Genomic DNA, 21,271 nt, shown 5'->3' on the forward strand with positions numbered 1-21,271 from the left:
TTCTCAATGGGGAGGTAAGAAGATCCGTTCTTCAAGTGAGCCTAGAGGTAAGGACTCTAACTTCCTAGAAGAGAGAGTTTCTGTGTTGGAGAATGTTCTATCCTTTATGGATGAGCGTTTCCAAAGGATAGAACATGATAAGGAGACCCTCGAGGCTCACGTATTGGGAGAATTAGATGCTTTCAAAGAAAGCATGCTCAAAATCGAAGAGAAGCTTGAGAATTCCTTGAAACTATTTGAGGAAGTTTGAGTTTGGTTCGAGGAGGCAAAATCTCGACCAACCATTATAAGGGAGATGACAAAGATTGATCTCCCAAAGCCAAAGGAGTTCAAGGGCGTGAGGGACGCTTGAGAGGTGGAGAACTTCCTATGGCAAATGGAGAGGTACTTTGAAGGCCAAGGGGTGGTCGAAGAAGCAATAAAGGTACGCACTGCAGCTCTCTATCTTTCTGATAATGCTACTTTGTGGTGGAGGAGAAAGAGCGTAGATATGGAAAAGGGTACTTGCAACATAGCCACATGGGAAGATTTCAAAAGGGAATTGAAAAGACAATTCTTCCCTGAGAATGTGGTTTATGAAGCAAGGAAGAAGTTGAGGGAGTTGAAGCACAAGAGTACGTTAGCGACTACGTAAAGGAGTTTACTACTCTCACGCTTCAAATCCCCAACTTAGCATCAGAGGATGCATTGTTCTTCTTCATTGATGGACTCCAACCTTGGGCAAAGCAAGAACTACAAAGAAGGAATGTTAAGGATGTCGATGAGGCCATCGTGGTGGCCGAATCACTCACTGAGTATCATAGGGGAGACTCTAAACCCAAGTCTTCCTCCAAGCCTAGTTTTGCTAAAGGTGGGGGAGACAAGGGGAAGAGTTTCTCAACCAAGAAGGAAGGAAAATACTCTTCAAAGAAATAGTACGAAGAAAAGAAGAAGGCTTTCGTGCCCAAAGGAGGATGCTTCGTGTGCAAGGGACCACACCAAATGAAGGATTGTCCCAAGCTAGGGACTTTGGCATCTATCGCTGAGGAACGAGAAGCTCAAACTCAAGTAACTGAGTGTGTTGGATCTATCCAACACATAAATGCTGTGAAGGCCAAAGAGGCAAGCACTGCAGAAAAGAAAGGCTTGATGTATGTCAAAGCCTTTATCAATGAAAAACCTGTCATGGCTATGATTGACACTGGTGCTACACACAACTTCATCACGCCTGATGAAGCAAAGAGGCTTGGGTTGAAGATCACCGAAAAGAATGGCTAGTTCAAACCCGTGAATACCAAGGGTGAACCCCTTAAGGGAGTAGCAAAAGGGGTTGAGATGACTCTTGGTTCTTGGAAGGGCCTTGTGAATTTCTCAATAGCACACATCTAATATAATACATATGCCATACTATGACGTAGTATGCGTCATGGAGAAAGGGTCTCCATGCATGGTCCCTACAGTCTCTAAAGTTGGCGGACCACCGATACTGTCTGCCATGCAACTCAAGAAAGGGTTCAAGAAGGGAGAGACTACATATTTGACTCTATTACAAGAGGAGTCAACATCCGAAAGAGAAGACGTTCCTCCCAAAATCAAGGAAGTCCTTGAAGAAAATAAGGATGTGATGCCTCCCGAGTTGCCAAAACAACTACCACCTAGGAAGAAGGTGGACCACAAGATTGAATTGGAGTTAGGAGCAAAGCCGCCCGCCTCAACACCTTATAGGATGGCACCGCCAGAACTCGATGAGTTGAAGAAGCAACTCAAGGATTTGCTAGATGCTGGGTTCATCCGTCCATCGAAGGCACCTTATGGCGCACCAGTCTTGTTCCAAAAGAAGCATGATGGTTCATTGAGACTATGCATCGACTATCGAGCACTTAACAAGGTAACCATCAAGAACAAATACCCCATTCCTTTGATAGCCGATTTGTTTGATCAACTTGGTAGAGCTAAGTGGTTCTCAAAGCTAGATTTGAGGTCAGGATATCACCAAGTGAGAATTGCCGATGGTGATGAACCTAAGACCACGTGTGTCACGAGGTATGGATCGTATGAGTGGTTGGTGATGCCTTTTGACTTGACCAATGCTCCTGCGACCTTCTGTACCTTGATGAACGAGATTTTTCGACCTTACCTCGATCGGTTTGTAGTGGTCTACTTGGATGACATTGTTGTCTATAGCAATACTTTGGAGGAACATGTAGAACACTTACGAACCGTGTTCAAGATCTTGCGAGAGAATAACCTATATGTGAAGAAGGAAAAGTGTTCCTTTGCAAGGGACGAAGTCCACTTCTTGGGACACATCATTAAAGATGGAACTCTCTGCATGGATCAAGAAAAAGTGAAGGCTATCAAAGAGTGGGAACCTCCAAACAAGGTATCTGAATTGAGGTCATTCCTTGGGTTGGCTAATTACTATCAGAGGTTTATCAAGGGATACTCCGCCAAGGCTGCACCATTAACTGATCTTCTCAAGAAGAACCACTCTTGGGAATGGTCAAAGGAGTGTCAAAAGGCTTTTGATGAGTTGAAGGCTGCTATCACAGAAGGACCAGTACTAGCACTACCCGACTACTCAAAGGTGTTTGAAGTCCACACTGATGCTTCTAACTACGCTATTGGAGGAGTTCTGATGCAAGAAGGACATCCTATTGCCTTTGAGAGTCGCAAGTTGAATAATACAGAGAGGCGATACACTGTCCAAGAGAAGGAGATGACCGCGGTGGTACATTGTCTGAGAACTTGGCGTCACTATTTGCTTGGTTCACACTTCATCGTCAAGACAGACAATGTGGCTACAAGCTACTTCCAAACTCAAAAGAAGTTAAGCCCCAAACAAGCTAGGTGGCAAGACTTCTTGGCTGAGTTTGATTTTAAGTTTGAATACAAGTCAGGCAAGACTAATGTGGTAGCAGATGCGCTGAGTCGCAAGGCTGAATTGGCGGCCATTTCTATGGTTGAAGGAGATATTGTGCATACCATCAAGGAAGGGTTGCATCACGATCCATTAGCCAAGAAGTTGGTGGAGTTGGCTAGAGAAGATAAGACCAAAAGATTTTGGTTAGAAAACGACCTTCTCTACACAAAAGGGAGAAGACTATACGTTCCTAAATGGAAAAATCTGAGAAGGAAGTTGGTAAGAGAATGCCACGACACCAAGTGGGCTGGTCACCAAGGTCAGCGAAGGACCTTAGCACTCATTGAATCTTCTTATTATTGGCCTCAAATGAGAGATGAAGTGGAGAGCTATGTGAAGACTTGTCTTGTGTGCCAACAACATAAGATTGAAAACAAGACACCAAGCGGGTTGTTGGAACCTCTGCCTCCATCAGAGCAACCGTGGGAAAGTGTCTCTCTAGATTTCATCTCTGCCTTACCGAAGTCCGAGGGGTTTGGATCTATTCTCGTGGTAGTGGATCGATTTTCGAAGTATGCTACTTTTATACCTGCCCCTACTGACTGCACTGCAGAGGAAGCAGCACGACTATTCTTCAAGAATGTGGTGAAGTACTGGGGATTGCCTAAGAGCATCATTAGTGATCGAGATCCACGCTTCACAGGACGACTATGGACAGAGTTGTTCAAACTCCTTGGGTCAGAGCTTCATTTCTCAACAAGCTTCCATCCTCAAACCGATGGGCAGACTGAGAGAGTGAATGCCTTACTTGAGTGTTACTTGAGGCATTTTGTAAGCGCTAATCAGAATGATTAGACAAAACTCCTAGACATTGCTCAATTCTCATACAATCTGCAAAGGAGTGAGTCTACAGGGAAGAGCCCATTCGAGATTGTGACTGGACAACAGCCGCTTACACCTCACTCTCTTTCTTCCTCTTACTCAGGGAAGAGCCCTGGAGCTTATCATATGATTAAGTCATGGGAAGAACAAGCAGATGTCACTCGTTCTTACCTCGACAAAGCTGCCAAGAGGATGAAGAAATGGGCAGATAAGAAGAGGAGGCATGCAAGCTATCAAGTGGGAGACAAGATAATGATCAAACTTCTTCCACAACAATTCAAAGCCTTTCGCAAGGTTCATAAGGGCTTAATCCGCAAATACGAAGGGCCATTTGATATCATTGGACGTGTTGGGGAGGTTGCTTACAAAGTACAACTTCCTCCCTCTATGAAGATTCACCCGGTCTTCCATGTGAGTATGCTTAAACCATATCATGGAGACCAAGACGAACCGAGTAGAGGTGACTCAAGTCGCGCTCCGCCTGTAGTAATTAGATCATTTGATAAAGAAATCGAAGAGATCTTAGCTAATCGCATCGTGCGACGAAGAGGGGTGCCACCAAGTATCCAATACTTGATCAAGTGGAAAGGGCTCTCGATAACCGAAGCTAGCTGGGAAACTCGCGAAGATCTGTGGCAATTCCAAGAACACCTAGAGCGCTATCATGAACAGAACGCGACGAGGACGTCTGCGCATTAGGTGGGGGAGAATGTCACAGAAAATTTTAGAAGGTTAGATTTAACAGTGTTTGTATAGTTTTCTGGAGTGTTTGAGAATACTCTAGATGGTTCCGGAACGTTCTAGAATGTTCTAGAAGGTCCCGAAATACTTTAGAAGGTTCTAGAAGACTCTGGAAGGTCATAGAGTATTCTAGAAGAGTATAGATGTATATAGAAGTATAAAGAGTGGTATGAAATAATCTAGAAACATTCAGAGAGTTGTGGTAGGATAGATATTTGTAAAGAAGGTTCTGGATGATTAATCTGGACCATTGATTAGATTTAATCCTAACTATCCATTGAGGAGGTGGATGGCTATAAATAGGGGTAAGAGTTAGAGTTTGGGGGTGTGTGAATCATTTGTAACCACACTTGAGCAATAAAGTGTTCTTCCACCAAAGCTTCCTTTCTCTTGTGTTCTCTTGTATTCTTAGCTTTCTTGCTAAGTATTGAGGGTTAGGCTGACTTGGTCTTAGCTCAAGAGGTTGAGTAAGTTCGAGTGCCGGCACGATAGCGTTGGAGTGTGTCCAAGGCCGTGACACGGTGTAAGTAAAAAATTTTTCAATCATATTATATTATGTATATATCTACAAACAAAGTAATCACTAATTGTATATAAAAATATGTGTTTAATATTTTATAAAAAAATATATTATATTATTGTAAATAATCTTAATTATTATTTATTAATCTCTTGTAGATTTAATTATTTTACTACAATACATTGGATTATTCTAATTATTGATTATTTAGTTAAAAATATATAAATTAATAAATACACACATATATAATTATATATTAAAAATATTATTTATACGTAAAAATTAGTTACTATCTATTTATGTATAAATATGTATAATTTATTAATTTATTTTTAGTATGTATTTTGTAATTTAATGTATATTTATATTAATTAATGATTAATTTTAATATACATCTAATATTATATATATAAAATATAATTGATTTAATAGTTAATTTTTAACGTATATAATAATTTTTTTATGCTATTATTGCATTTAGAATGAGGAAATACAAAATGGAAAAAAGGTAGTGAGAGAACCAACTATGCTTATTAAATATTTCAGAAAATTGGATGGATAATATAGAAGGAACATAAGGTTGAGAATTTGTCCGTATCAATGATATGGACATAGTTGCAATTAACAAACGTGCTAAGCGTGCTGGATTTGTAAATGAATGTTCATTAGGGCATGTTTGTTATTCAATATTCATTGTTGCGAAAGGGGAGAAAGGTAGAAAGAAAATTCATATCAAGCAGCTAATTAGGACGAAAGGAGGAAGGTCGATGGTGAGGGCAGGTGAGAAAAGGGACTTCTGGAGCTTAAGGAAAACATTCTTACTAAAAAAGAATGTGTGAATGGAGATGACCAAGTGTTCAGGGAGGTGGGTGCCAAGTGCCAACCCCAAAGATGGTTATGTGAAATGGTCGGTTTTGGAAAAATCCTTGACAATTAACACCATCTAAAAGATTAAAAAGGCTTATTCTTTCGAGATATTAATTTTATGTGAAACCAAAAATAATGTCTTAAATGTCACTGCTCAATGTAAGAAGATTTTATTTCTTTTATTACCCATAATATTCTAAAATTTTACGGTGCAAAGATTAATCTGTGAACTCATTTTAAAAGTGTATCGCTGATTAATTAATTGTGACATGTACAAGACGAGATTTGAATTTCTGACATTTATTTAAGCGGATAAATAAAATGATCTTTTAATCATCTCAAGTTGTTTAAATTATATTTTTAATTTATCAATAAACAATAATAATTGTATATTACAATATTCTAAATATATAATTTAATTATATATTTTATCTCTGTCGATATCATCACTATTAATAATTCAACCGATTCTGTTAGATAGACAACAAAAAATTTCGCCGAAAGAGAGATGTGATAACTTATAGTTAAACTAAGTCAATTGGACGAAATTAATTCTCTTCACGGCTACGGGCGGTGGAGGAACAATGGCGTACAGTTAGGCTGCGACAGTATTGGCGTGGGTTGCGGCGGCGTCGACACTGGCTGCAAGGGGACAGCAACGCGGGTGAGGTTGTAGCGGCATGCACGGGCAACGGCTGAACGGTGTTAGGGAAACGGCGGTGTTTGATGCGTCAGAATGGCTGTTTTCGACACCAACGAATTTTAGGATAAACTGAAGATCGACGATGACAAATTTTGAACTTGAACCAGAAATTAGGAGATTATGGTGAAAGTAGAATTAACCGTAAGTAATACGAATGTATTTAATTACTAATTCTAATTTTTCAAATTTAAAATTTACAATTAAATAATTAATTAAAAACCTAAAATTTTTAATTTATGTTTCTTTGTAAATCCATTATTCACATTGTTTGTAATTATCATTGTTTTCTATACTTTCTCTAATTCAACACCTACACCTTCATCGTACCATCACTTTACTAACAATAACAATAATAACACCAATAATTATAAATCCACCATCGCCACAACCTCAAATTCCACCACCTTTTGCCTTATCTGTTTCTGTCTCTTAATTTTTCTTGTCTTTTCCTCTTTTATGATTATACTCTTTTTGATAATAGAGGTAGATCGGTAGCTATGGACAAAAGTCGGTGATAGTAAAGTAGGATGTGATGGTAGGATGGATGATAATGTTGGCAATAGATGAAGAACAACGAGATAGGTTGGTGCTAGTGGGATCAACGAAATATTTACTAACTAAAAAAAATTAGTAAAAATAATTTAAATTTGTCTCATTTAGTATTTATTAATTATTGCGATAATTAATGAATATTAAATAAGATAAATTTTAGCTATTTTTTTTATCTCTTTTAACATTATCCTAGAATCAAATAGGTGATGCCGTGATGCTAATAATAATGAAAGGATAGAATATAATTACAAATTATATTAGTAATTTCATAAAGAATTTTAATTTAATATATTAATTGACCGTTGGCTAAACATTTGAGCTATTTTATATTGTGATCTATATTTTTAAATTATTTTATTATTATTATTATTTTTTTTTTAAATATTATTTTGTCAATTTTAAATGTTTCGATAGACGATAATCAAACCAGCTATTTACTCGTGTAAAAATATAACTTTCTTCGTATACATTTAATTCATTGAAAAATCATGTTTAAAAAGAATCATGTTCTTTCTTGTCACTGAAATCTATAATAATGTAATAATTTTTCGACATATAATGGTTGTCTTGATTCATAAAGTTTTGAAAGAATTAAAGTTTTTCTGTCAAAAAGAAAAAGTTGTCTAAATTCCAAATTCGTATTTATTTGAAAAGAAAATAGTTTAATAATAGAAGTTGATAAGTGGATGAGGTTCGAATTCTACGTTAGGACCTTTAGCTAATTAACTAGCTAAATTTGTGGAAATAGTTTTATTTATTTTTTCCCGGTAGTGTGGAATGAGATTATTGTATAGATAGGTTGTTTGTGATGGAAATACCGAAACAGTGCAATGCACCTAGAAATAGTGCAATGTGGTAATTTTTTTTTAAATTAAAACTCAAATAATAATGGTTAGATATAATTACTAGGCTAAGAGGAAGAAAAAATAAAATATATTAAAACATTAATCTTATCTATCTCCAACTCTAATTTTTACGTGATAAAAATTCAGATACAGTCAATTTCACATAAAATTAACAATTAAGAGATGTTAAATAATTTAATTAATTTAACTAAATTTTTATGTAACAATTCTCGATTATTAACTTTACACAAAGTTGACTCCATCTAATTTCTACCTTTCCACAGTGACTTTTACTAATTTTCTGCTATCCAATTTTTACCCAAACCTTTTTTTATCGAAAAATCGCAAAGCCATTTTGCTTGCTTCTGCTTCCGTACGTTCAAATGTAACGTACGTAGAGAAGAGAAGAACCTTTCTTTCCCTCTATCTATCTGTTTTCTTCATTCTTCTCTTTCTTTTTTTTTTTGTTTTCTGCAATTTCCTTCATTACTTCATTCTAATGCAGAATGGCATCACGATCAATACTTTCGTGTTTCTTTCTTCACCGTCATCGTGATTTCTAGTTTTTAACCCATTGCATGCTTTATTTTTTCGTTCTTTTGGCGTTCGAATTTTGGTTCTAAGGTTTTTCAAGACGATCGAGCTGAGTGACGCAACAACAATGGAGAACTCAGATGGGAGGAACGTGGATTGCGTGCGTGTAGCGGTTAACATTCGCCCATTGATCACGTCGGAGCTTCTTCTAGGATGCACAGATTGCATTTCTGTTGTTCCAGGCGAACCTCAGGTTCTAGAACCTTCGTTTTCTCGAAATTATATATGCAATTTCTCTGGTTAAGTTTGAGCTTTGCTTACAATTTGTGTTGCAATTATTTGAAAATATGAGAGATTGATATATGATGCATTGTTGTTGTTGTTGCTTGTGAATTTGGTAGGTGCAAATTGGGACTCATACATTCACCTATGATTATGTTTATGGCAGCACGGGGCCATCTTCGTCTACGATATACGATGATTGTGTAGCTCCGCTTGTTGATGCGTTATTTAATGGCTATAATGCCACGGTTCTTGCTTATGGCCAGGTATAAACTTTTGAAGGTTTGCTGGTTAATTATGACTTTTGGAAACTTTGCTTTGATATATATTGAGTAATATCTTGTGTACTCATTTTATTTGGTACACAAAATTGGCAAACATTTCTTCACTATTTGATGGGCCGATGGGGTGTGAGATTCATCCCATGTGAAAGATGCATGTTTCGTTTCAATGTATGAGGCATAATGAGTATAAATAACTTATCTCTGTGTGTAATCTCTTATGTAGCTTTACACTATATTTTTGTTCTCATTTTGTTAGACTGGATCTGGAAAAACATACACCATGGGAACAAACTATAATGGAGAGGGAAGTAGTGGTGGAATTATACCAAGGGTATTAGAGAGCATATTTGAAAAGGTTAAGGAAGCAAAGGACTCCATGGAGTTCTTGATCAGAGTATCATTTATTGAGGTGAAAAAAGATAGTATAATTAGTTGATAAATTTTCTATAATTCTCAATTGAGATGAATAATTGATTTGGTTTTTAAAAAAAGGACAGATATTCAAGGAAGAGGTTTTTGATTTGCTTGATCCCAATTCATCGAGAGGAGAAGCAACTTCTGCTTCGAAGCCTGTTGTGCCAGGTAGAGTGCCCATACAAATCAGAGAAACAGTGAATGGAGGAATAACTCTATCTGGTGTGACTGAGGCTGAAGTTAAGACAAAAGAAGAAATGGCATCTTATCTATCAAGTGGTTCGTTATCGCGTGCCACAGGGAGTACAAATATGAATAGCCAATCAAGGTAAAATGCCAAATAAAAAGCATGCAACATTTTATTTATTTTTTAGCTTTGGGTCTAATTTCATGGTTCATTATGAAACTATACTTTAATGGAGAATATCTTTTAGTATGTTGACTACTTGTTTTGTATGCATTATCCAGTCGTTCACATGCTATATTTACCATCACAATGGAGCAAAAGAAAGGTGATGATATCTTATGTGCCAAACTGCATTTGGTAGATCTTGCTGGTTCTGAGCGTGCAAAACGAACTGGGGCAGATGGCATGCGTTTAAAAGAAGGTATTTCTCATTGGTAATATTACCGAGTTTGATATATTATTAATACAAGAGCAAATATCCTTTTTAGTTTTAACATTTTGAAATTAATCTGTAAATTTGGCATCAATTTTATCTTTCTGTCAAATTATAGGTAATTTTCATTACAATTCATCTTACTTGGCGCATTGATGCACTTATTTGATTTTCTTGGCAAAATGGGGTAGATTATTTCTACCTTATTAACTTGAGAATAATAATATTATTAAAATGATAAAATTGATGTCAAAACTTAAAGTATTGACTTAATTGATCAAAAGACATTTTAGGACCAAAGGAGATATTATGACTAAAGAATATATTTACTCGTAACACAAAAAGTAATATCACAGAAATGTCAATTTTGAATTTTTAAGCTAGTTAATTTCATTTCTGAATGAAAATTGTATTTAGTTTGAATATTGTTCTTATGATTAGGAATTCATATCAACAAGGGGTTGTTAGCTCTTGGAAATGTTATAAGTGCACTGGGAGATGAAAAAAAGCGAAAAGAGGGAGGTCATGTTCCATATCGTGATAGCAAATTGACACGCCTGTTGCAGGTTTGCCCAATATTTTTTTAAGCAATTTATTGAGATTACTTATGCACCTAAGTCTATTGTGTTTGTTTGGATGACTATTCATAAAATGAAAAGTAAAGTAAGTAACACACTGGACCAAAAACTTGGTTATGCATGAATGTTTACAGTCTACTCTACTCACGAGTTCATCAATTGCCGGGTGTGTGCTTCTCTTTTTTTTTTTTCAAAGTATGATAATTCTTGTACTATATGTAATACAGTTTGAATATGAATGTAATGCTAGTTAAACCTATTTGCAATAGTCACTGCTACTTAAAAAAGTGATTAAAAAGGCTATATTTATAGTGTTCAATTCAAAATAGCTTCAATGGATTAATATTGTATTATTATGACTGACAAAGAATGGGATAATGAACATGTAGGATTCTCTGGGGGGAAACAGCAAAACAGTGATGATAGGTACACAATCAGTGCACGTTGGCAATATTCTGAATTTCTGATATTTTTGTTGGTGGTTAAATTATTGTAGTGGTCATAATAATTTTACTTAATTTTCAATTAGGTCTCTATACTTTAAGAGTTTGTAATAAAGTTTTTATATTGTATAATAATTTTCTATCATGTAATTATAAGTTAATATTTCCAAACAAGTCCTTATGCTGTACAAATATTTTTCAACCAAGTCCCTGTTGCTGAAAAATTTTGATCAAGCCCATAAATTGGCTGGTAAGCTGTCTTTTTGAAAAATTTTCTGCAATACAGGTACTTGATCACAAAAGTTTAAATTAGAGGGACCCAGTTAAAAAATGTCTGTACTGTTCAGAGACATAATTAGAAGTCTATATGAACTTGATTGAGAATTTTAGTATAATATAATAATTTGATTATAAATTCTAAACTATAAGGACTTAATTGAAAATTGAAATGATCTAATTACAACATAATTCAACCTATTATTTCCTTTGGAGCATATAATCTAATTTGTTGGGAATGTCACAGCATGTGTTAGTCCAGCTGACAACAATATTGAAGAGACACTGAACACCTTAAAGTATGCAAATCGTGCTCGCAACATTCAGAACAAAGCAATTGTAAGTGTGTTTAGTAATTTTTTAATTTGTGAAAATTTCAGTTTCTTAATGTGAGTGATTTCAAATTTTTCATGTTTCAGATTAATCGTGATCCAGCTGCAGCTCAGGCACAGGAAATGCGAAATCAAATTGAGCAGTTGCAAGCTGAGCTTCTATTTTATAGAGGTGAAGGTGTGGGACCATTTGAGGAGCTTCAGGTACTTCTTTTTATAAAATGTCAAAAGATGCTCACTTTTTAATCTACATGTTTATAATGTTGTCTACTTTTTCTTTTAAATTTTATTTTATTTTCAGATGCTTAAACATAAAACTTCATTACTTGAAGCAAGCAACGCAGAGCTACAACAGGAGCTAAAAAGACGTCGAGTAGCTTGTGAGAGTTTACAACAATCTGCCCTTGAAGCTCAGGTTTGTCTTTTATCCTTTGTCTTATCTCATTTATAATAAATTTGTTAGTTGCATGCAATATCTTTAATAGTATTTTTTACAGCAACTTTTGGAGTCTCACTCAAGTCAGTGATAATATTTGTAGGTTGAAAGAGATCAGCTGATTATGAAAATAGAAGCTATACGAAACGGTAAATCCTTGGACAAGATTGACTCTAATTCAAATCAGGTTTGGATGCAACAAGTTCTTGTTAATGCTTGGTTACAATTCTCAGAAGTGATCGATCTCCTAAAAATTATATAAATTATTTTCAGGACTACAACTTGGTAAAATCTTATGTGTCAAAGATCCAATATCTTGAAGGGGAATTGAGACGTTTGAAGACTTCAAACACCACGAATTCAAGACATTTTGTTAACTATGTTGATTCCGAAGATGATGAACCACTTTCATCTGATAGCCATGCTAAAGCTATGGATTTACCAGGTATCACATTGGAAATTTTATTTCTTGTGATGGATCCTGTTACAGAATTTTAGCACTAGTTTTGACCTTCGAAACATAAATTTTGACAAATCTGTTTTGGTTTTGAAAAGTCCGTCTGTCGAATCTTCAGGACGATTTGTTAGATACTAAAAGATTCAACAACAATGTTACACTTAATAATGAAGCGTACTTATTTGTTATTTTATCTTGTTGATTGGCATTTCAATCTAAGTATGCTTTCTTTCTCAACATTAATATAACTTGTTTGCAGATGAATCAGATGATGAAGAAAAGGAGCTAGAACACTCTTCTCTCCAAGAAAAAATGGACAAGGAGCTCAAAGAACTAGACAAAAAACTTGAACAAAAGGAGGCAAGAGCAACCTTTTCTAGTTTTAACTCCTTAAGATGTTGAAATCTCTCTCTACACAAGCACACATGTGCACATGTCCTCACCTGAGTGGCACAGATCTGTTTTATTGAGCTTTTTAAATTGCTAATATATCTATTTAGCTTATTGTATTAAATGTTTTATAGGGATGCAACTAATTTTTTACATGTTTCAATTAATAATTCATTTCCCCCTTGGTTGAAGGCTGAAATGAAGTTGTACAATAACTCTGATCCTTCAATTCTTAGGCAACATTATGAAAGGAAACTTCTTGAGATGGAACAAGAGAAGAAAATTTTGCAGGTGGTTGCTCTGAAAATATCACTATCAATCAGTTAAAAAATTTTGTTTTATTTTAAATTTTTTTTTACTAACCCTTCTTTTGTACATAATTGATAGAAAGAAATTGAGCAACTTAAAGAGAATCTTGCAAATATTTCTTCCAACTCTGATGATGGTGCTGAAAAGACAAAGCAGGATTATCTACAAAAGTTGAATGCACTTGAAGTGCAAGTGAGTTGATATTTTAAGCCTGTTAAACCTCAATGGCCACTCAATGCCATAAACTGATTATTTGCTTTCTAGGTTTCCGAACTGAAGAGGAAACAAGAAGATCAGGCTATGCTTTTGAGACAAAAACAAAAGAGTGATGAGGCTGCAAAACGACTTTATGATGAAATACAACGAATTAAAGCTCAGAAGGTGCAATAGTCCCGTCAATCAAACGTGCATTGTCTGTTAGAAAGGAGAAATTTTTTTTTTTGGGGGGGGAATTGCTTATGGTTACTTTTCTTTAGGTTCAACTTCAACAAAAGATTAAGCAGGAATCTGAACAATTTAGGTTATGGAAAGCTACACGTGAAAAAGAAGTTCTTCAGGTAAAATGCATAAGGGGAGAATTTTCTTTTACCTTTACATATTAATATATTCTTACTTTTATTTTTTAATTTTTTTTGGGGTCCAATAATCTTTTCCCAACTTTTAAATAACGATAGATTAGTTATGAAGAATAAAAATTTTTAGTCATTTGACATATTTGCTTAAATACCAGCTTAAGAAAGAGGGGAGGAGGAACGAATATGAGATGCATAAGCTATTAGCGTTAAATCAAAGGCAAAAGCTAGTAAGTTCATGCTCAAATCACGTGTTGTTGCATTGAAGTCTTATTTAGTTGTTTAAATTACAAGTTATATGTTCATTGCAGGTACTGCAAAGGAAGACAGAAGAAGCTTCCATGGCTACCAAAAGGCTGAAAGAACTTTTGGAATCTCGAAAGGCTTCCTCACGTGAATCCATGGGTTAGAAGAAACTGTGTCATGTAGTCTCTTACTCTCTTTCCCCTATGTTGAATTTGCCTAATATCTGGCACTTTGTTTTCCTTTTCCTTTTTCGTTTTTCACATAAACACAGGTGTTGGTGGTGGGAGTGCTCCTGGAATTCAGGTACAAGTAACTTTATGGAGTAATTAAACACAAGGAGTAAATTGCATGTTAAAATTCAACATGGATGAGTGCTGGATTTTTTACTAGGTGTTATGCCTTTTGTATTTTTCCCATTGATCAAAAGACAGGTCATAGCTATTCATGCTAATGAGTTGTTAGTGATGTATTGACAATTTGACATATCAGTAACTGCTACTTGATGCAAATATTTTTTTTTTCAAGGCTTTGATGAAGGCAATCGAGCATGAGCTTGAAGTTTCTGTTCGAGTGCACGAAGTACGCTCGGAATATGAGCGTCAAATGGAAGAGTACGTGACATTTAGGTGGAACGCTTGATGCTTGATTACATTTGAAGTTATCTTATTTTTGCATTAGAATTTACCATCAAATATAACACCTCTCTCATAATACACATATCTATTCACTTGAATGTTCGGAAAGTCCCCCAGTTTTTATGTTTATAGGATATGATAATGTGTCATTCTCCCTCATTTTCTTTTAAATATAAGTGTGGCTTAACCAATTACATACACTGCATATGGATACTTAAGCATAGTATTTACTCTATATGCAAAATTTAGTTCTTATAAATTCTCCATACTGAATACCAAAGCAAAAAAAATATAAAATATAAAATAAAATAAAATTCTCCATGGTAGTCAAAATTAAAGTGTGAGAAATGTTAAACAGATATACTAATTTTCTTGGATTAGGTACCTTTCTATGTTGTTAGACTGGCTCCAACCCATGGTTATTGTCAGTCCATAAACATTCAATGGAAGACTCTAGAAAGAAATTTGCAATTGGTTATATTTTGTAATAAAATATGTGCCAAATTTAATTATTTGAGTTCAATAACCAATTATTTTAGGCTAGATGGTGTGACAACTTTGCAGGGAGGATTTGAATTGTTAATTTTTTTTTTTCCCATGGGGCTTTCCTCACTTATTCATTTAGTTATCCTTTTATTTTAGGAGGAATAAAATGGCCTCAGAGATGAGTAAGCTAAAGGAGGAAGTAGAGATGATGAATCAATATGGTACAAGGTGATGCCTTGTAATTACCTATTCCCTTAAAAACATGAAACAATGTTTGTGGTTTTAGTTTGGGATTTTATGCACGTCTCTCTCTGACTGGTTGCTATTGTAGTGATGGCTCCGTGTTAATGTCTCCTGGAGCCAAAAATTCAAGGATTTTTGCCCTTGAAAACATGCTTTCTACTTCTTCTTCATCTCTAGTGTCTATGGCTTCCCAGTTGTCAGAGGCAGAAGAGCAAGAACGGGTTTTTAGTGGTAAGGGACGTTGGAACCAAGTCCGGTCCGTTGCAGATGCTAAGAATGTGATGAATTATCTGTTCAACATAGCATCTTCCTCGAGGTAACAATTTCTCTGCAACAATTTGGTCCCGTGATTTAACCAATTCTTGCAAAGTTATCAAACTTGCTTATGTTGTGTTAAAATGCAATAGGTTTTAATTTGTGAGTAATCCAAAAATTTCCTGAAGTGGTAATCTGACTGGCATATTGATCTGGCTTTTATTTTATCTTAGGTGTTTAGTGCGAGAGAAAGAAATAATCTGCAGAGAGAAGGACATGGAGATTAAAGATTTAAAGGAAAAGGTAGTAAGGTTAAACTATGCAGTTCGACAGTTGGAAATGATAAAAGTTCAACTTACTCGTCAGTTGGAATCACAGGTTTGTTTATGAGCCACATCATCTAGCTAATAGCTATATGGTTAAAAAACGTTTTGCTGCAAAAAAATTTCTTCGTATATAGAAACTTACCAATATTCCTCTTTACTACTTTACAAACTTTTAGCTCCAATTTGTAGAATTGGGGCACGATTCCACTGTCAATGAATATTTAGCATTTTGATTACCCTATTATTTAGTATCTTCTTTTTAAATAATTGTTTCTTTATCATTTGAACTTTATGACAGAGTGAAACTTTAAAGAGGTATACAGGATCTATGGGAGAAGCAGAATACACTAACATGAATTTGCACAAGCCGGTTGGTCTCGCACACTAGTTTTCTTACAAAAATGGTTAAAAGGATTCTAACTCCTAGTTGACTATAAACTGCTATTGGTTAATTCGGTATAATTTCTTCTAAACGTAGGAAAACCGCCATTCTACACATGTACAGGAGGATATATACATGTCTGGTGCAGAATCAGAATATTTTGATGACATGGAAGCAACAGATGACGAGTGGTTTGAGCCAGGAGAATCAACTGAGAATAAACGGAAATCCACAAGCACATACGCAAGCTTAGAGAATATCAACCTTTCAGAACATGATGATAAAGAGTATTCAAGAGATGAACCTGGATGTACATCTGGAGAAATAACATCAAATATTTGCTGCTCTTGTAGTAAAACTTCATCATGTAACACAACAAAATGCAAGTGCAAAACCACAAGAAACAATTGCAGTAGTTCTTGTGGTTGCCTAGCAACCAAGTGTGCTAATAGAGCATCAATCTCAAATGAGTCAACACATCTGGGATCAGTTGAGATGGACAAAGACAACCTTCTTGTTGCTCAAGGTGCAGAGTTACTTCGTGGAGCACTGGTTGATGGGCTTGCCGCAATAGGCCAACAACCTAGAAAGGCTCTTACTGACGTAGGAAATACTTTGGTGTGTAAGCCCTCCAAAAGTCAAGTTCTTTAGAATTGCATAAAGTTAATGGCATCTTTTTTTGTTTATTTTTTCCCTCAACTTTTTTGAAGCATTGTTATTTCCTTTTGCAGGCCAAACCAAAAGCTCAAAAGGGTAATCAGAGAAAGAAATTGCCTAAACCCGCCACAATTGTTGTGTCCGATCCTTCGTCTTCCTTGCAACCCGAGAATTCTGGACCTCCCAAGTCCAAGAAACAAATTGATGACATATTTGATTCAAAAACACTAACTTTGAATATACCACCAAGACTACCCTCCTCTAAGCCTGAACATGCTGCCTCTGCCCCTAGGGTAGAAGGTAATGCCTTGGACCCAGATAACAGTCCTTTAAAATTAAGGGCTGCACGAAGGGCAGCATCATCTAGTGACAGTGATGTTCCGTTGTGGGATAGGAATGCTGGCAAGTTTGATTAATCTATCAACAAGAAAGAGCATGAAGTGGTTCTGTCTAGAAATCCTCTACAATCGAAAAGATCATGGGAAGAGAAAGAAGACAACAGAAGCTAATTGTATGTATGTATTTATCCCCTCTTTACTTGTTCTGGAATTTTTATAAGACCAAAGATCACAATGTAAGATGCATACCTTAGCATCTTCTAGTGGTGGGTCTGCAGAACAAATAAAGAAGAGTGGTGTATAGTGTGGCTTGCCAATAGTAGACAATCATTTTGGCTTGGCCTGATTTTTGTTTGGCTTGCTTTTCTTTGTTCTCACAGTTGAAATGAAAGCCGAAGTCACAGGTTTTGATCGTCTACGGCTTGCTTTGCAAAAGCTTCTAGTTTTTTTTGTTAAGTAGCTTATAAAAGTTAATTTTAAAAAGAGGTGACAATCCGATAAATCAAACTAAGTATTTTTTTAATAAATATAAATAATAACAACTATATTTGATAAAATAATTTTTAAAATTTAAATTGATAGTAACAGGCATCAATAAAAAGAAAATTTTGATTGTGAATGAAATTTAGCATTAATAATTTTGGTGATTATATATATATATATAAAAGTACTTTTGTAATTAAGTCCAATTAAGTTGGCATAAATCGAACAAAAAAAATGTGTGCATATATCACAAAAACTTAGTGATATAATATAGAAATTTTTATATATATCACAATTTTTCACATAGTATAAATTTATTGATATAGCATAAAAAATTTTGTACATACCCTACTAATGGGTAATCAACTCGGACCAACCTGTTCGAGTAGAGTTGTCTACCCTACGTAAAAGTTATGTATGTAGTGAAGAAAGTAAGTGTTGAACCCACAATTTTTCTCTTATAAAAACTTGAAATAACCACTAAACTAATTGATGATCATATTATTTTTTTGGTGACTAATTGATGATCATATCATTTGTAATTTTATGTTAGATTTCTCTAAGATTTTATTATTTTTAATTTTAACTTGAACTTAGTTTTTTATTTTCTATTTTATTCATATATATGAAATTTAGAATGGTTGGATTTTTATATTTGTTTGAAATTTTTTTATTTTTCTGCGGATATAGTAAGGTTTAGAACTTTAGAGTGCGGGTTTCTCAACCCGCAGATTAGGATAGGGTAGAATTTTTAAAAAGTTTTTAACTTGCGCGTAGGGTTAAGGTAGAGTCCAAATCCTACCCTACCCATTGCCAGTCCTAGTTGTACATGCTGTCCTTTCAAAATTCCTGTGTTATGTATCAAAATTTATGTGTTGTGTATATTTTATTTGTTGAGTGTCAATATTTAGGATATATAGTTCTTCAAAATTTTTTTACTATATACCAAAATTTATGTACTGTGTACTAAAATTTGTGTTGCATCAAAACTTTTGTAGACAATAATTTACTGAACATATATGGAAAAAAAATAAAAAAGATGACGATGATAATAATGAGGAAGAAGAGAAAAAAGAACAAAGAAAAGAAATAAAAAAAATAAGAAAGAAGGAGACGAAGATATTAAAGGCAAGAGGAGAAGCCTAAAGAAGAAAGAAAAAGACCACAACCATGATTAGGGGTGTAAGTTACCGAATCAAATCGAAATTTATCACAAAACCGAACCAAAATTTACAACAACCGAATAAAAACCGAAAAATCGGTTTTTTTTTTTATTTTTTTCCGAAGTAAACCGATCGGTTCGGTTTGGTTTTCGGTTGGCTCGGCAGAAATCGAACCGAACCGAACCGCAAAAGTGGTTTAGTAATACATTGAAATAGAAATTTTAGACTTAACAAATGTGTTTGTTTTATGTTTAGTTGTTGGAATGAGTTGAAATTGTGTTGAATTTGAATGTAATATAATATTATTTCAGTTTATTGATTGTTTTGAACATCATTTTATTAAGATTAATTTTCTATTAGTTAGAATTTAAGAATCGAAAAACCGACCGAACCAAACCACTTTTGGTTCGGTTCGATTATTGTGCAGACAATAAATCGATTAATTGGTATTATATAAAAACCAAACAGATCGATTCAGTTAGTTTTTGATCTAAAACCGAACCAAACCGAATCAATAACACCCCTAACCACGACAACAAAACGCGCATATGTTAAGTGAAACTTGGTTTAAAAAAAATTGCGATGTGGCTTTATTATAATAATTTAAGAAGGGTGTTAGAATACTAACATTTTAGGGTAAAAAAAAATTGGCTTAGTACTAGGTCAAATGTAAGACAAAAAAAAATATTAGTCGTCTAATAGATTTCATAATGAATATTTATTAATATATAATATTATATTAAATTTTTTATTTAATAAATATAAAATAATTTTAAAAATATTTTTTAAGATATTTTTAAAAGTATCTATAACTTTCAAAGTTATAAGTATTTGTGATTTCTATAAGCACAACTTCTTTCTAAAATACTTTACCAAATACCAAATTAAATTTATATTATTTTAAAATTGTAAATTGAAATAAGATGAAAATATGTTATTTTAAACTCAGCATTTTTGCTAAATGTCTATTTAAAAAAAACTTTTGACTAACCATTATTATAAGGGTTTGGTTAATAAGTATAAGGAAGCAAAAACATAAAGATTTTATTGAAAAATTAAGAGCGTATTAAGTTTGAACTTTTATTTTTTATTTTAGAATTTTGTTAAAAAAAAGTGAAAACATAATTTTATTATTTTTACTTTTTTTTTATAAAATTCTAAATACAGAAAATTTTAAAATAAAAAAATCAAGTATAATTTTCTGGTTAGCTAATTTCTTGTTATTATTATTAGACTAAATTTTCTGTCATTTTTTTCTGTCTTTTTTATTTTTGCTAAATAAGTAGATACTATTATTTAGAGTTTAAAATATGATAAAATAATTATCATCTTATAGAATTAACAATATAGAGTATGCTTTAATAAGTGTAAATTGTAAGGTATCAAAACCTGAGATGATGAAGAAATGATGAACAAGAAAAGAGAGGAAGAGAGAGAGAGCTATTGCATTAAGTGATTTTGAATCTGTATTTTCCGAACTTAATTTTAGTTTACAGGTTTGTACTATATATGTTGGAAATAAGGAGTATGACTATAATCCAATCAATCATGTGTTAAATAATTTGTTGTTATTATTATATTAAAATGTTAATATAATAAGGTCCTTGATTAAATTTAGAGATTTATCATTGTAATAGTGATCATAATATTGAGAGATAAATTTTTATAATTTAATCTAAATTGTTCTTGGTCATAAGATTATTAAAAAGGACATTAATAATGCGAAAAGATCAGTATATATATAATGGTCTTCATTGGATGAAGATTAATAGATCTTATTTATTAAATTATATATATAGATGGTGCATATAGGGATATGACCATTGAACTGTCTCACTTTGAGAATTCCTAATGGTTATAATTACCGCATATTTGTCAATAGGCAAGATGAACATAGTAATAGAGTTTCCTTTGACCTGCGACTATCATAGTAATTAACAATGTATTTATTATTCTTTGATTTCGGACACCTAATACCTTAGGGTGCTAGTTGAATGGATATTGGATATGATTTAAATACTTGTAGAATTAATGATTAGTCAATAAGGAATCCGTCAACTCTCGGTAAAGAGTTTGAGCTCTATGATTATAATAACTGAGATGAATAAAACCTTGGCCAAGGGGATTGAATGAATGAAAAAATGAGTTTCTTAAGTCATTCACAGTTCATTATAATAA

At 34.0% G+C, this 21,271-nt stretch overlaps 1 protein-coding gene across 2 annotated transcripts; it reads left to right on the forward strand.

The window, feature by feature from the left end:
- Positions 1-8,308: 8,308 nt before the first annotated feature.
- Positions 8,309-17,865, forward strand: LOC112706246 (kinesin-like protein KIN-4C). 2 transcript variants are annotated; one of them, XM_072200738.1, is made up of 27 exons: positions 8,309-8,739; positions 8,888-9,034; positions 9,309-9,461; positions 9,550-9,794; positions 9,935-10,074; positions 10,528-10,652; positions 11,054-11,090; positions 11,631-11,722; positions 11,803-11,919; positions 12,017-12,130; positions 12,255-12,338; positions 12,425-12,596; positions 12,868-12,968; positions 13,191-13,289; positions 13,386-13,499; positions 13,572-13,688; positions 13,784-13,864; positions 14,038-14,109; positions 14,191-14,284; positions 14,397-14,428; positions 14,651-14,751; positions 15,403-15,474; positions 15,578-15,805; positions 15,978-16,122; positions 16,369-16,440; positions 16,549-17,070; positions 17,184-17,865. In XM_072200738.1, the coding sequence occupies exons 1-27, from the start codon at positions 8,614-8,616 to the stop codon at positions 17,523-17,525; spliced, it is 3,744 nt and encodes a 1,247-aa protein (XP_072056839.1). In that variant the 5' UTR covers positions 8,309-8,613; the 3' UTR covers positions 17,526-17,865. The 2 variants fall into 2 exon arrangements, with proteins under 2 accessions (XP_072056839.1, XP_025613228.1); XM_025757443.3 differs by having other exon boundaries at positions 14,651-14,736.
- The last annotated feature ends 3,406 nt before the right edge of the window (positions 17,866-21,271 follow it).

The sequence above is a fragment of the Arachis hypogaea genome, chromosome 8 (genome assembly GCF_003086295.3).
Source record: "Arachis hypogaea cultivar Tifrunner chromosome 8, arahy.Tifrunner.gnm2.J5K5, whole genome shotgun sequence".
In the NCBI taxonomy this organism is placed as follows: domain Eukaryota; kingdom Viridiplantae; phylum Streptophyta; class Magnoliopsida; order Fabales; family Fabaceae; genus Arachis; species Arachis hypogaea.